Genomic DNA, 16,752 nt, shown 5'->3' on the forward strand with positions numbered 1-16,752 from the left:
AGTTCACTAGGTCAAAATGTAGTTGCTTATTACTGTAATCTATTTTTGAATGATAATATTAAATAACAGCAATAGCTTTTTTGTGAAAATAAGATATTGTGTACACATTGAATGTTCGCTAATTATTTGTTGAGAGGGAGAGTGTTTAAGAATCATATGCATAGATGTATTGTATGTGATTTCATTTATTTAAAAAAATACTGTGATTTTTTAAAAAGTGATTTACTTGTCATTTATATCCGAACATTAATATTTTAAAGGATGTTTCATGAGGCAGAAATCTAACCATTAGCTCCTATGAGCAGATTGATCTGGGTTATTAAACTATACAAATCTGCTTTTTAAAAGGAATGGGCAGTTGTTCAGTCAGTATATCAATAAATTAGGAACTCCAGAAAATATCATTGGGGATAGGGCGAAACCTTGCATGTTTTTTAATATAGAAGCAGATTATTCCATTTAGCTTTCTCTTTTCCCACAGCTGGTTGCTTCAATCGTGTTCATCAGCTTTGGCGTCATCGCTGCCTTCTGCTGTGCAATTGTAGATGGAGTGTTTGCTGCCAGGCACATAGTGAGTATCAGCTGACTGGAATATGTGACTGTGTTGCCACGTCTTCCGTGCTTGTGAGCAGGGCTGTATACAGTGGAACCTCAGTTTATGAACACCTCGGTTTACGAATTTTCGGTTTACGAACGCCGCGGACCCATCTGGAAGGGATTAATTCACTTTCCATTACTTTCAATGGGAAAGTTCGCTTCAGTTTATGAACGCTTCAGTTTATGAACAGACTTCCAGAACCAATTACACCTATGCTTCGGGTTAAGTACGCTTCAGGTTGAGTACTCCGCGGACCCGTCTGGAACGGATTAATCCACTTTCCATTACTTTCAATGGGAAAGCTTCGGGTTAAGTACGCTTCAGGTTGAGTAGTCCACGGACCCGTCTGGAATGGATTAACTCACTTTCCATTACTTTCAATGGAAAAGTTCGCTTCAGTTTATGAACGCTTCAGTTTAAGTACTCCGCGGACCGTCTGGAACAGATGAACTCACTTTCCATTACTTTCAGTGGGAAAGTTCGCTTCAGTTTATGAATGCTTCAGTTTATGAACAGACTTCCGGAACCAATTGTGTTCATAAACCGAGGTACCACTGTACTTGCACGCCAAATATCAGGGTTGATTCACTTCCTATTTTTTCAATTTTTTAAACTCTGCCCTACTATTTTTCTTATCTTTTTTTTTTTAACAGGATCTCAGGCCACTGTATGCAGGACGATGTCACTACTATTCCAAAAGTACAGCTCAGCCAGAGGTGGGTAACTGTGCTGCTGCTCCCTCAGTTTTTGCAACATGAGTGAGCGGGAAATTATGGGGGAGAAATGCAGTTTGGCTGGAATTTTAATGCAAGCCTACCTAATTCACGCTTTCTAAAACAATACACGAACTGAAACATAGCCAGCCTTTGAAATCTGCAAATGTGCATGTTAAGGGAAAGTGTTCATTTAAAAATGTGTGAAAATAATGTATACTATTGCTTTGCAAAAATGTGTATATCTGACAAAGTTTTCTACAAAAATGTGCATTTTAGGACAAAATTGCACTAAATTTTTGAGAGGACTTTAAAAAAATGGGATGCAGAAACACAGAGAACTGAACTGGAAAAATGAGAGAGAAAAACCCAAACTGGCAGATTTGTTGATCTCTAAAGTTGCCTGTTCAAATACTCCACCTGTCTGGTCTGCAGGAACCAAACTTTTCCAGCCCTTCAGAAATCCTGTTCTCATAAACAGAAAATGATGATTCTAGACTGCACGACTACAGGGGGAGGAAAACACATGTTCCTCTGTGTTAAAAAATAAAATCAGTGTATATTGAAAAGTTTGTCTCAGGGGAAATACCGTAGTTTATCTAAGATATCTCCTTGATGTGCCAGGGATGAAGGTCTGTAGTGACATTTTTTGTTTACTGTTTGTGGCGGGGGAAGCATTCAGACGCCTGTTCTCACACTTGCAATTAACCAGAAGTGGTACAAATCAGAAACGGGCTTTATATCCTCATCTGCTGTGAAAACTAAGCTAGAGAAGTTCTTGAAATGCTATAGGAACAAACCTGCCAATTCCAGAAAGAGATGGCCTTCAGCTTCTGTAAGCCCTGTCTCTGTTGTTCATACAGGCAGTCTGCCACCCCCCACACCGCAGCCCCTGTACGCCCAAGATAAAAGGCAACACCTGCTTCTGCTGCGACCTCTACCACTGTGGGAGGTGAGTGACATGGAAAAGCCTCACCTGTAGGCAGAGAGTGAAATAGGACAGCTCAAGCCCCTGGGTCAATCCTGCAGTCAGTGAGTATAAAGGAGTTGTTTCAGGCTGAGACCCTATCTGCACTATACATTTAAAACAGTAGCGCTCCACTTTAAACGGCCGTTGCTTTCCCCCAAAGAATTCTGGGAACTGTAATTTGTTAACAGCACAGAGTTGTTAAAAGGTAAAGGTAAAGGACCCCTGACAGTTAAGTCCAGTCACAGATGACTCTGGGGTTGCGGCGCTCCTCTCGCTTTACAGGCTGAGGGAGCTGGCGTTTGTCTGCAGACAGTTTTTCCAGGTCATGTGGCCAGCATGACTTAAGCCGCTTCTGGCACAACGGAACACTGAAACCAGAGCAGCGCATGGAAACACCGTTTTCCTTCCCACCAGAGTGGTACCTATTTATCTACTTGCATTGGCATGCTTTTGAACTGCTAGGTTGGCAGGAGCAGGAACAAAGCAATGGGAGCTCATCCCGTCGTGGGGTTTCGAACCGCCGACCTTCTGATCGGCAAGCCCAAGAGGCTCAGTGGTTTAGACCACAGCGCCACCTGCATCTCTGAGAGTTGTTAGGAGAAGCCTATTCCCCTCACAGAGCTCCACTTACCATAATTCCTTGGGAAAAGGGATTGCTTATTAGACTTTTCTGGAAATTATAGTTCTGTGAGGGGAATAGGGGTTTCCTTGCAACTCTCAGCACCCTTAACAAACAACAGGTCCCAGGATTCCTAGAGGGAAGCGACATTATACTGCTTAATTTTTTAATAAACATTTTTATTAAATTTTCCAATTTAAATATCTAATCCATTTTCAAATTATACAAATTATGCATTTTTAATAAACATTTTTATTAAATTTTCCGATTTAAATATCTAATCCATTTTCAAAACAGCATTATACTGCTTTAAGTGTAAAGTGCAATTGAGGCCTGAGCTTTGTGCTACAGAGATAACTTTTAGTGGATCATGTCATTCGGCTGGCAGCCAGCAAAGTCAGACCGTCCCTCTGTAGTGTACCCTTTTCTGTTTACAGTTCTTGGTGGTTTACTTAAAGCCAGGAGGGTTTAATGCAGCCTACCAAGGTTGGGTAAGCATCATTATGACATTAGGTAATTAACTGGTGGGTGGTTTCACCCACCTGTCAAAGTTGGCCCACAGGGTGGAGGGAGATAAGGATCTGGCCCAAAATATTTCCCACCCCTAGGGTATAGGGTTGCAGCCTGAGCTGCAGATCCAAAAGTCCCTGGTTCAAACTTGTCTGCGCTGTGGACTCACTAAGTGACCAGAGGCTAGCAGCGTTGTCATGTGCCTTATTCCCCACATCTGCAAAATGGGGGAAATAGCACTGATTTACCTTACAAGGTTGTTATAAGGATTACAGTTATATGATGTTTGTGAAATGATTTGAACACTTGAAAGTGCTAAAAAAAAAGTTAGATAGCTGTTTTTAATGTTTAACAATCACAGCCATCTGAAACCAGAGCAGCAGAAAAATCCACAATGGACCCCAAAGGCCCTCCTGAAATACTATAAATTTACCATGCGGAGAAGGCCAGTGGTTCTCTACATCTGGCTTAACACATCCTACTCCCTGTTTTCTACAGTAGGCAGTCAAGGGCCTCTAGGAAGCACAGAAGCAGAGCACAAAAGGCAGTAAACCATCTCCCATTGTTCCCCATCTCAAGCAAATGTTATCTAGAGACATGCTCCCCCTGATCCCAAAGATGGCACTTAACCACCTTGATTAGTAATTGATAACTTTTATCTTCCATAAATTTGCCTAAACCCCCTTTAAAACCCATCTAAGTTGGTGGCCATCACCACACAACTTGTGACAGCTTTTTTAACTTTGCACTCTGCGAAGGAGTGCAGTTCTGCCAATGGTTGCTAACCGCTATGGCTAAGATCTACCTCTCCAGTTGGAGGCAACGGGTCTCTGATTATGACAGTGATGGGCAACCTTTTGAGCTTGGTGTGTCAAAATTCGCCAAAAAACCGAGCATAACTCGGGTGGTGTGTCACTTCGAGAAAAAAACACCATAATTTTGCGATATTTATAGTTTAAATAACAAAAATGTATAATTGTAATATATAACTGTATTTAATAAACCAAAAACTAATTATTTAACCTAACCTAACCAAAAAACCCTTCTTTATCACAAAGTGCCCAGAGTTGTTGAGCTTTTGGGGGGGAAGCTGCTGACCAAAGTTTTGGAGGTTTTTTTTGGGTGCAACAGTTGCTTTGCTTTTGGGGCGGTGTGCCCAAAAGCTGCTGCGCTTTTTGGGGGGGGGGAGAAAAGAGAAATAAATGACGAATAATACCTTCGCTGGAACTAACACGCAGCACCGACATAGTCTGCCAAAGCGCCAAAAAACCCAGCACAGAACGGGTTAAAAAATGAACACTGTTACACCCAATCATCGTCTGCCAAAGCGCCAGAAAAAACTGCACAGAAAGGGTTAAAAACCAATCTCTGGCTACCAGCAACAACAACAAAAAAAGGATCCGGGTTTTAACAGCGTGAGAAGGAGCGGGGGGGGCAACAACAGCGCGAATGGGCCGATGGGGCGCGTGCCAGCAGTGAGGGCTCTGCGTGTCACATCTGACACGTGTGTCATAGGTTCGCCATCACTGGATTATGAACTGTTGCAAATCACAGGTGGGGAGAGCTCTGTTCCACCCAGGTCTTGCTTGCGGGCTTCCAACAGGCATCTATGAGAAGAAGCTGTAGGACCAGATGGGCCTTTGGCCTAATAATAATAATAATAATAATAATAATAATAATAATAAATACCCCACCCATCTGGCTGGGTTTCCCCAGCCACTCTGGGTAGTTCCCAACAGAATATTGAAAACACGATAAAACATCAGACATTAAAAACTTCCCTAAACAGGGTTGCCATCAGATGTTTTCTAAAAGTCTGATAGTTGCTTATTTCCTTGACATCTGGTGGGAGGGCATTCCACAGGGCGTGCACCACTACTGAGAAAGCCCTCTGCCTGGTTCCCTGTAACCTCTCTTCTCACTGTGAGGGAACCGCCAGAAGGCCCTCGGAGCTGGACCTGTGTCTGAGCTGCACGACGGGTGGAGACGCTCCTTCAGGTATACTGGGCGGTTTTAAAGGTCTGCACCAACACTTTGAATTGTTCTCGGAAACGTACTGGGAACCAATGAAGGTCTTTCAGCACCGGTGTTACATGGTCTCGGTGGCCGCTCCCAGTCACCAGTCTAGATGCTGCATTCTGGATTAGTTGTAGTTTATGGGTCACCTTCAAAGGTAGCCCCACGTAGAGTGTGTTGCAGTAGTCCAAGCGGGAGGTAACTAGAGCATTCTGGTGAAACAGTCTGTGGGCAGGTAGGGTCTCAGCCTGCATACCAGATGGAACTGGTAGGCAGCTGCCCTGGACACAGACCTGACCTGCACCCCCATGGACAGCTGTGAGTCCAAAATGACTCCCAGGCTGCGCACCTGGTCCTTTAGGGGTGTAGTTACCCCATTCAAGACCAGAGAGTCCCCCACACCTGCCTGCCCCCCAAAACAGTACTTCTGCAGTAGTCTTTTATGTTCTTACATCCCTCTAGCAAAGGTGTCCCAAAACAAGGATTATCTACTGAAAGATGTTTTGCCTTTCTGTGCAACTGAGTATGTCTTTAGTACTTGGTACTTTAAAAATTTGACGTTCTTTGGATTGAACAGAGTGGAGATTTCCGGTGGTTATTACGAGTACATTGACGTCAGCAGCTGCCAAGATATCATTCACCTTTACCACCTGCTCTGGTCAGCAACCATTTTGAACATCGTGGGCTTGTTTCTCGGGATCATCACCGCTGCAATCCTAGGAGGCTTTAAAGATATGGTAAGAGGATGTCCATAGGAAACGTAGACAAGTAGAATTAGTTATTTATTTCAAGCGTGTTGTGCCACTTTTTAGAGCTATGTGCTCACCATGTGGTATGCAAAGGAATGAGAGGCAAGGTGCAAATAGACCAGTGTTTCCCAACCTTGGGCCTCGTGCTGTTTGTGGACCACAACTCCCATCATCCCTAGCTAGCAAGGCCAGTGGTCAGAGATGATGGGAATTGTAGTCTGAAAACAGCTGGAGACCCAAGGTTGGGAAACACTGAAATACACACAGCAGAAGATAGAGAGATTAAAAATGAGAAGCTGCTCTGGAGACCAGAGCAATTTTGGGTGGGCAGCAGTTAAAAGGTGACAAGAGACATTTTTGGTAGGTATTAAAGGCAGCCATGAAGTGGGAAAGGCTTTGTGGCCTCACTAAATGCCAGAATTCAAGTGGCAAGGTGCAAGTCCATCAGGAAGGAGTTGCGTAGTTTTCGGAGCCATATAGGAAAAGGCATGACAACCAAACTCATGGGTGGGGAATCTTTTTGGTTTGGCAAGTCAGATAATTATATCCTCCCACCTGCAGGCCAGCTTTGACAGGTGAGCGTGACCACACACCTTTCCATCTTCTGTCATCCTATTGATCTCAGGTAGATGGTCCCACCCACCTGTCAGAGTTGGCCCACAGGGTAAAGGTGGTTGAACTCCTCCATGCATTAGCTAATGGGCAGAGGGGTACAATCTTACATTCTGCAGGATTTCGGTGGAGAGGCGAGTTCCTTACACACCTGAACCAACCAGGACTGAGCTCCCTCCATTTCAAATGATGCACAGGGATATTTCAGTCCTGCTTTTTACAGCCATATGCCTTATGTCATATAGGATGTCAGGGGTGGGGCTGGTGGGTGTGGTTTGGGAAGAGCAGCCCAGCAGCCCAAATGAGAAGGCCTGTCAGGCTAGATTTGGCCCATGGCCAGAAGGTTCCCTACACTTGAGGAGGACCCCTGAGGTAGATCATAGTGCACAGGCAAGATCTGTACGTCTCCCATTTCTCTTGCAGTATTCTGATCTCCTCTGGCCATTTGGATAAGTGGACCACAAGCTAAGTGAGTTTTCCATTTTCTATTGTATTCATAGACTCCCTCACTTCCTGCTCTAAACTGCACAGTTGAAAATGCACGGCCCACTGTATCTTACTACTCAAGACCCCAGGTGACGTCATACAATACATACTACCACAGCACGCCTCACCTGCCGCCGTATTCAGCATATGACTTCCAGGTATGTTGGGTCAAATGGCTGCTGTGCTTACTTAAGAGAGTAATCTGCTTTTTTACAGGGGGTGCACCATCAAGCAGTTATGTTACAACTGCCTCTTTTTTCTATGCGGTCTTTTATGTTCCATCTTTTGGAGGAGAGAAAACTATTTTGCCTTCGTCTTGCTGTCATTTCGCCTCTGTTCCTGGCTCCAAATTTTACCTTTTTCTCTTTTTTTGCAGGTGTGGTGAAACACATTTCACTTTCCGCTCAGTTTCAGCCTGTATAATTGTAGAGAACCTATGGGCCTTCAGTTGTTATGGGACTTCAACTCCCATCAGCTCCCAGACGATATGGCTGACAATCAAGGAATGATGGGAGTTTAGCTCAGTCGGTAGAGCATGAGACTCTTGGGGCAGATCTACTCTCATGGTTTATAACATTAAAAATGTGCTATTAAAATGTGACACCAGAGGGTGCTGGCAAAGGGGGAATGCATGTTAAACGTTATAGAATGTTACTTTTAAAATCGTCCTAATAATGTTTAAAAGATCAATGTAGTTCCAGCCTTTATCTCAGGGTTTTGGGTTTGAGCCCCACGTTGGGCAAAACATTCCTGTATTGCCCAGAGTTGGATTCTATAGTTCTAATCTGGAGGGCACCAGAGTTTCTCACTTCCAGGGTAAATTGATCCTCCTCTTCCTGCGATGATCTTCAGCTGATCCTTGAAGCTGACGTGGGGGAGTAAGACTTCAGTAAGAAGTCTTAAATATGTGTTTTGGGGTGTGAGGAATTCAAATCTGCTCTTATTTTTGTAATGGGATAACATTTAGCTTGGCAAGCCTATGCCTGATGAAGAAGCACATAAACTGCACATAACCAAAGAATTCCAATTTTACCTTCTGAAAATGTCAGGAAGTGCTAAACAACGGGAATAATGAATACAAATAATATAAACATACAGTATAACTGCAAGTACTTGACAGTCTCTTTTAATGATTTCTATGCAATTTTACACACATTTTACTTAACCAAGTGAAACTAAATTATATTAATTTAACCAAAACATCTCTTGAATTCCCAAGCCATGTTACAACTTTTTAGCACCCCTCATTCTGGAATCCAAAAGTTGAAACAATTCAACATGCCCTAGCGGGGGGAGGCGATATAAAGATAAACTCTCCCCAAAATGCCTCATAGCCAGGTCATAAAAGGTCACAACCAGCGCCTCATCATGGGTGGAATTCTTGTAAGGACCTCAAACTGGGCTACTGGGATGGCTCAGTCAGCAGAGCATGAAACGCTTCATCTCAGGGTGGATTCAAGCCCCACATTGTGCAGAAAGATTCCTGCATTGCAGGCCGTTAGATGACCCTTGTGGTCCCTTCCAACTCTACAATTCTATGAAGCAGGAATTTATATACAGTAATACCTCAGCGAACGTCCACCCCGCCGACCGTCGATTTCGGCGAATGTCTGTGGCAAACCTGGAAGTACCAGAACAGGTTGCTTCCGGGTTTGCCGCTCACGCAGAAGCGCTAAATCCCGCATGCGCAGAAGCACAAACCGCTCCGTGCCTGCGCAGAGCAGCACTTTGTCGAGCGTCCCTTTTGTTGAGCTCCTGGGGCTCTGGAACAGATCCCTGATTCCGAACAAGGTACCACTGTATATAGTTCAGAAGTGCATGACATAGGAAGCTGTTTTAATTCCAGGTCATATCACTGCTACACCTAGCTCAGTATTGGCTGTACATACTCACTGGGAGTGGCTCTCAAGAAAGAGGTATCACCTGGGCCAGGGAGGCCTACCTAGGTAGAGTCCTGAGGGCCAGAAATTTGGCTCCCAGGACTAGGATTCCCCCTCCCACGGTGGTGTTGACTATGCTAAGCTAGAAGGACCAAAGATTGGGCTGTGCCTGAAGCAGCTTTCTCTTTGCTAAAGACACTTCTCTCCCTTTTGTTGCAGCATTCCAGTGTCTTCCCGGCCTCCACACCATCTGGCCTTTCTGACGATCCTCCATCGCTGTCGCCGTCGCCAAGCTACGTCTGGTCCCCTACTGCTCCTCCTCGATACTCCCCACCGTATTTTCCACCTTTTGAAAAGCCACCACCTTACACGCCATGAAGGAAGGACGGGTAGAAACTGTGCCGCTGGGGCTAATTGTGAAACCTTTTTGTACTGGAGGGAGGGTGGGGAAGAGAGGAGGGGGCACACTTATTACATAGCATACATAAGAAATTTAAAATAGGGGAACCCTGCAACACTCTTTCCATAGACCAGGCCTAGGCCAAATTGATGCTAACTGCCAGCGGCAAGAAGGGAGAAATCCTATATTCAGCACCTGTAGTCTTGCTCAGTTTGCTTCTTCAAAATCCATCATGATTAGCCGACCGCTGTGGACTTGTTGCTTTGAGGGTTTGCTGTGCTGTTTCCCTCTCACTTTGAGCAAATAGCTGAAAGTGCAATGTGGCTAATCAGGCACACCCTGCTTTTCTCAAAAGATGTTGATAAACGGGTCTTCCTAATTCCTTTTGCCCTCTTTAACAAAACTGCTGGGCTGAGTGGAATGTAGCTGACGGTGAAGATTTAAAGGAGGAACCCAAGAGCTTGAGTGTATGAAATGAATGCTCTAGACTAGTAGGAGGAGGAAATAATAATAATAATAATAATAATAATAATAATAATAATAATAATAATAATATGTGATCTATGAAGCCTTAATTTTGCACACTGAAAATGGGCCTTTGAATGGGAACTGAGGAAGATCACTGCAGGTGCAGCTGTTTGTTAGGCAAATGGCACTCTACTGACACCTAGCGACATTCTGTGAGCATTACCTCACAGTAGAAAAACAAAGGTTGCTTCACACACAACTTTTTATCGTTATGTATGTTGGTGATGGATGCATATAAACCGGCCTTTATTTTCCTATTTAGGTTTTTAATATAGCCACAAACAAAAATAGGTGCTATGTCAAATATTTTCTGCTCTTTTAAACAGCACAAAAGCCACAGTTTGGCTGGATGCACATGATCAAATGTCACTTTCCCCCTTTTTCCTTGCAAGAGGATGCTAATTAAGCTGTTTAGCACCTTCAAGCATTGGATTTCCACCATTTGTTCCAACATAAGCCCTGTTTGGGTGTTCAGGCACTCTGCATGTAAACAAACACATGAAGAGATGTGGGAAGGGGGTGCCAAAGCCCACCCCTTACAGCTCATCATCCATACCCCATTTTATATGAAAGTTCTGCAGCTGGGAGTCTTCTGTACTCATGGTGGCTGCTCTGCTGCTCAGTGGTAGAGCATCTGCCTTGCATATAGGAGTTCCAAGATTCAATCCCTGGCACTGCTGTGTAAACCGTTGCCTGAAATTCTGGAGAGCTGCTGCCAGGCAATGTACACAAAATCCTCATCTAGATGGACCATTTTTCTGATTCATTATAAGGCTGGGTCCCCATGAAACTAATACAAATAGGAGGGTTTAAATAGTGCAAGCAGCTCAGCCTCCACAAGAAGAGGCGGCTCCCCACCTGTCTTCACACCACTGGAGTCCCTCAAGCAGAGTGTGTTTGGTGTAGCCATTTTGGGACTCTTGGGTGATCAGGAACTGAGGCTAACATTAACTGTCCTCTAAGCTGTGCAGCAAGACCTAGACTGCATGCCTGCATTATTCATAGGCTACATAGTCAGCTTCAAATGACACACAATTCTGCATGCAGAATCCTCAGCTTGTACAAATCCTAGGAAATCCTAGTCTGATTTACACTTTATGTTGCAGTCTCTCATACATCTTAATAGGGAACACTCAAATGTTTGAAGCAGGTATATCCCCACCCTACCCCACCCCCCAAAAATCACGGCTCCTTAGTGAGTGTTCACCCTGTCTTGTTACAGATCTCTCCCCGTATTTGCAAAGTCCACCACAGTATGGAGTGGACCGGAGATTCCTGCTTTTTAAAAAATGAAAACACCTTAATGAATTTATTATAAAGGGCTGCTTCTGCTTGTGACTGAGTTCAAAGGAAGGGGATTTGCCAAGGGCGTACCCACCATGCGGCAAGTTAGGGCAGCTGCCCTACTCTAGAAGCAGGGCTGGTGGGCAGAGGCGGAGCACAGCCCGGCGGAGCGCGAGTTCGCCATTCGCGCCGCGCCGCACCCTCCCTCCAGCTCCCCGGCGCGCCCTCAGGCAAGGCCAAGCGCGGCGGGGAACCAGGGAGCGGGGAACCCACGCTCCTCCTCGCACAGCCTACAGCGTCAGGAGCGCTGCCAAAAGGCTTCCTCCCTGCAACAAGGCGCTGCGGATTTGAGTTCCGCTCTCAGAGCCCGCGCCTCCTTTGCAGCAACGCGGTGAGAGGGCTTCTCCCATCCCACCCACTTCCTTCTCCCCACCCCCCACAAATACGGTACTGGGCACCCGCCCCCCTCTCGAAAGCTGCTCGATCATTGCCTGTGCCTGCCTGCAGTGCCTTCATTTCAAGCGGGCTCAGGGTTTGCAAGGCGACGGTTGTGTGCACAGCGCGCACGGATTCGGAATCGGCCTCGATGAACGCGGCGGGGCTGACTCAACAGATGCACTGCAGGGATGCGCAGGTTCTCCAGCGAGACTGGCGGGATTTCCACCGCCCCCTCCATTATCTCTACGCAGACCTTTTCCTGCCTCCTTCCCCCAAAGCCCCGTATTTCCTTTCCTCCCGGTAGACATCCCCGCTTTTTGCAACGCGGTTGTCAGACCCAAAGCAAAATAATTAAGACGCCGTCGGCAGAACCGCGGCTATCTTTTTGTGAGACATCAATTAGGGATAAAGGGGCAGGTTTGTTCCAAGGGATGCTGCGGTGCGACAATACTTCGATACGTGTCTTGTTACGTAGTAAGAGGTAACCCGTTTGCGATCAGGCTGGCCGCCACACAACCTCCCGCAGCCCATATAATCCTAGCAGAGACCGTTTTCCCAACGGAGTTGCTATATACAGTATATATATGCTGTGCTCTGTCTTTACTCGTCTTGCATTAACATATGTCCTTCTCTACCACACACATCTATTGCAATCCGCAAACCTTAAGCCACCAGCAGATACGCTCATCAAATGTTCTATTTTAAGAACATTTTAAAAGCATCTGTTCCCGCCCACTTTGTTCGCTGTTCCCGCCCACTTTGTGGCCCCTCCCCCTTTCGTGCCTTGGCCCCTCCCCTTGCCCCCCCCTAGTTTTGATCCTGGGTACGCCCATGGGATTTGCCCCAAATAAGAAAAACTAATATTTTAAAGAAAAATGCAATTTGAAAGCTTTTAGCTTTCACAGCTCTAGCAATTTAGAAAGTTGCATTTTGTATGTGTGGCCGGTTTGGTGAATCGGTTCATGGTTCACTGCAAACAGCAATGCAGACCTAGGTTCAAATTCCCGCTGAGCCACCAGCCTAACCTACTTCTTGGAGGAAAACACATGAAAGAGATTTTACTGCAACATTGAAATACCTGAATTGTGTACTTGGTTCATGATAGCTAATCAAGTCTGTATTTTAAGCTGTAAGAGATGGAAGAGTTTGGGAAGCCATGCACCGCATAGCTTAAGAGGGGTATCCAATGTCTTGCCCTCCAGATGTTTCTGAGCTACATCATTCTACACCATTGGCCATGCCTGCTGGGGTGATAGTTGTAGTCTACCAACATTTCCAGGGCACTACATTGGCTACCCCTGGCTTAATACATGTGCTAAGCATCTTAATACTGATACTAGGGAGCTCTCAAGACTTTGTGAGCTTGTGTGTCCTATCACCAATTGAGTGCTGTTCTGGATTGTGGCCAGAGACTGTATGCTGTTCATTCTGGGGAGGTGGGGAGGAAAGAGTTGTACAAAAACAGGTATTAGAGCACGGGTGTCAAACACAAGGCCCGGGGGCCAAATCCGGCCCGCCAGACCTCACCATGTGGCCCGCCGAGCGCTCCAGCCAGCGGGACCCAGCAGCGGGACCTTGCTGCTGAAGCGCAGCGCCAACAAACTGCTGGGGCCGGGGGGGTAGAAAGGCGGCCGGAGCAGCGCTGCGTGGAGCGCCCCGAGCCACAGCAGGAGAAGGAGGAGGCAGCTTGCCGGGTCAGCGCCCGGCAGCGCCGTGCGGAGAGTCCCGAGCCTCTGGGACGCAGCAGTGCTCTGTAGCACTTTGAATCCTCCTCCTCCTGCCACGGCTCGGCTCCTGGAAATGGCTGCTGCTGCTACTGAAGCACAGACAAAGCACCCAGCAGCGCCGCGTGGAGGAGGAGGAGGATTCAAAGTGCTACAGAGCACTGCTGCGTCCCAGAGGCTCGGGACTCTCCGCACGGCGCTGCTGGGCACCGACCTGGCAAGCCGCCGCCTCCGCCTCCTCTTGCCTCACCTCCTCCTCCTCCTACCGCGGCTCAGCCTCATGAACGTGAGCTCAGCAGCGGCTCAGCCTCACGAACGTGCAACTCTGAGGCTTTACGCACTTCTCCTAAAACGGACACCCGCTGCCTCACGCTGCACGGGAAATGCTTTTTGCCCCTGGGTCCTTTCGTGCTCTTTTCTGGCGCTGAATCAAGGCGGCGACCCCCCCTTCCCTTTCTTTCTTCCTCTCTCTCGTTCTTATTCTTTCTTTCCCTCTCCTTCCTTCCTTCTTTATCTCTGTCTTCTCTCCCTCTTTCTTTTTCTTTCCTTCTTTATTCCCTTCCTTATTTCCTACTCTTCTTTCTCTCCCATCTTTCCTTCCTTCCTCTCTCCCTCCCACTACCTCTTTTCTTCCTTCCTTCCTTCCTTCCTTCCTTCCTTCCTTCCTTCCTTCCTTCCTTCCTTCCTTCCTTCCTTCCTCCCTCCCTCCCTCCCTCTCCCTCTCCCTCTCCCTCTCCCTCTCCCTCTCCCTCTCCCTCTCCCTCTCCCTCTCCCTCTCCCTCTCCTCAGAAACATAGGATGCTGCTTTATACTTCTGGCCCTTAAACCCTGGAACCAGGAGAGCAGCTCCAGTGAGTCAACCTCAGCCAGTCCCTTTGGTGAAGGGTGGTGGCTCACTGGCAGAACATCTGTCCTGCATGCAGAAGGACCCCAGCATCTCCAGGTACTAGTAGCTCTGCAAAGGTCCTGCATGAAACCCTAGCGAGCCTCCACCACCCAGTGCAGTTACCAAAAATCATTTTTCAATAAATTGTACAATAATTGTACATTTGAATATCTACTTGCCATTATTCTGACTATGTTTCTGCTTTCAGAGCTAGTTATTACTTACATTATTACAAAAAACAGTAATAATTGAATGCAGTGACAATAATTTATGATAATAAAGAGTGGACACATAGTCCTACAGATACAACCGGCCCTTTGAGGGTGACCAAACTGCTGATGCGGCCCCCGATGAATTTGAGTTTGACACCCCTGTATTAGAGCATTTTCTTCTCACCTTGTCAATTCATTCACCGGTTCCCTGTTTGCTTGGGATTCACAGAATGCTTTGCACAAACCAGGGTTCGCCAGCATGGTAGACTCCAGACACTGGACTCCACCTCCCCTATCTTGCAGGCCAACCTCATTGTGTAAAGTCACAAAAGCAGGTGATAAAAAAGCCTGATCTGAAGAGCTGTGCATTTCAATAGTCTAGATCTTCACTTCTCATTAATGCCACTGCCCCAACATCACACTAAAGCTGCAAAGCTAGATCTACTGGTACTTACTTTGGAGTAAGCCCAATCAAACTCAGTGAGATTTACTTCCAAAGTAGCCAAAGATAGGAATGTGCTATAAAAGTTATTCATTGCCTAAAATCATCTGAGGATTTTAAGAGATGTTTTCAATCAGGGCTGCAGAACCTGTGGCCCGTCAGATGGCATTGGACTCTAAATTCCATCAGCTGCAGCCAGCAGTCGTCATCAGTGACGCCAAAAGTTGGAGTCCAGCAACATCTTGAAGTCCACAGGTTCTCCAGTGTAGCTTCTAGTTCGTTCGACATTATATAAAATGGGTGTAATTCATGCATGCTCTCCTGCATCATAAGCCCAAGGTTTGCCAAAATGTTGTGGTGTTCTCATTCCCATCTGCAGGGCTTTGCTCAAGGGTTGTCAGGTTCCCAAGCAACTTAAGTAGAGCAGTTAAACACATCCTTGCCCCATGTCCACCTTTTCTCCAGAATATCTTAGGGCAAGAGCTTTTTGGAGTGGGAGGGTTTGCCTCTGCGCTGAGATTTCAATAATTGTGTTCACCTCATTTGTATAGCAATCCCTGCTATCATACTCTTAAGAGCAGACATCCCCAAACTGCGGCCCTCCAGATGTTTTGGCCTACAACTCCCATGATTCCTAGCTAACAGGACCAGTGGTCAGGGATGATGGGGATTGTAGTCCAAAACATCTGGAGGGCCGAAGTTTGGGGGTGCCTGCTTAAGAGGCTACTCTAGAACAGGGCTGGCCTCTAGCAGACTACACAGTACCTTTAGATTTCATTGAGTGCCAAATACATTTGAACAAATGGAATGGTTATGTCACAGTATCCTTGCTGCTTTTAAAAAGTCTTTTTTCTTTTTTTACATGAAGAAAATAGCAGTTATCTCCACCCTGATGACCAGGTTGCTTTTTTGCTTTGATAGAAGTGTATGCAATCACCTGTAAATGTAAACACAGAAGTCACATGTGCTGTATTATCATCTTCAAATCCATTTCTTGTGAGAATGTAATACATACATGGTTCATGTGCCCTCGGAATAATTTATAAAAATAAAAGTGGTAAGAATTTTGTTTACATTTTAATTTTGTGGCAGGGTTAGCTGGTTCCCAAATTCTTATCTATATAAACGACATATCTGCCTATATACATAAAAACGTAAGGCTGTCACTATACAGACCCATTAAGAGCATGTCTAGCACCTCCTAACCTGGATTTGCATCGATTCAAGGTGGAGGAGGGGAGAGGACAGGCTTTAAAATTGTGGCTATAAACAACAGCAGAGGTTTGAATAAAGCGGGTTGGAAGGATGCAGAAGAGCTGTGTATATGGGGGGGCTTGAAGGAGCTGTGGAGGGTTGGGTGAGGAATAAAGGGGGGAGTAGGTGAGCAATACAAGCAAATCCTTTTAAAAAGGAACAGCATGCTTAAACAGCCTGGCCCCAAACTCCCATCTTCTGGCAGTACAAAGGGGTCCACTCTTAGCTATAAGTAAAGGGACCCCTGACCATTAGGTCTAGTCGTGACTGACTCTGGGGTTGCGACGCTCATATTGCATTATTGGTCGAGGGAGCCGGTGTACAGCTTCCAGGTCATGTGGCCAGCATGACAAAGCCGCTCTCTTAGCTATACAAAGTGTTTAAAGAGTAAAATCTGTATTGACCAACATGGTGCCTTTCAAATGCTGTTG

The 16,752-nt window shown here is 46.0% G+C and overlaps 1 protein-coding gene across 3 annotated transcripts in view; it reads left to right on the forward strand.

Moving 5' to 3' along the window:
- The window catches only part of TMEM255A (transmembrane protein 255A), a 33,778-nt gene extending 20,430 nt beyond the window's left edge, over positions 1-13,348 (forward strand). Inside the window, exons 4-9 of one of the 3 annotated variants that reach the window (XM_035113787.2) lie at positions 482-571; positions 1,252-1,314; positions 2,175-2,263; positions 6,004-6,163; positions 7,288-7,431; positions 9,373-13,348. In XM_035113787.2, coding sequence (XP_034969678.1) covers positions 482-571; positions 1,252-1,314; positions 2,175-2,263; positions 6,004-6,163; positions 7,288-7,431; positions 9,373-9,531 — 705 coding nt within the window. In that variant the 3' untranslated portion in view covers positions 9,532-13,348. The remainder of the gene's footprint in view (positions 1-481; positions 572-1,251; positions 1,315-2,174; positions 2,264-6,003; positions 6,164-7,287; positions 7,432-9,372) is intronic. The other 2 variants (XM_035113785.2, XM_035113786.2) reach the window with 2 other exon arrangements.
- Positions 13,349-16,752: the final 3,404 nt, after the last annotated feature.

The sequence above is a fragment of the Zootoca vivipara genome, chromosome Z (genome assembly GCF_963506605.1).
Source record: "Zootoca vivipara chromosome Z, rZooViv1.1, whole genome shotgun sequence".
In the NCBI taxonomy this organism is placed as follows: domain Eukaryota; kingdom Metazoa; phylum Chordata; class Lepidosauria; order Squamata; family Lacertidae; genus Zootoca; species Zootoca vivipara.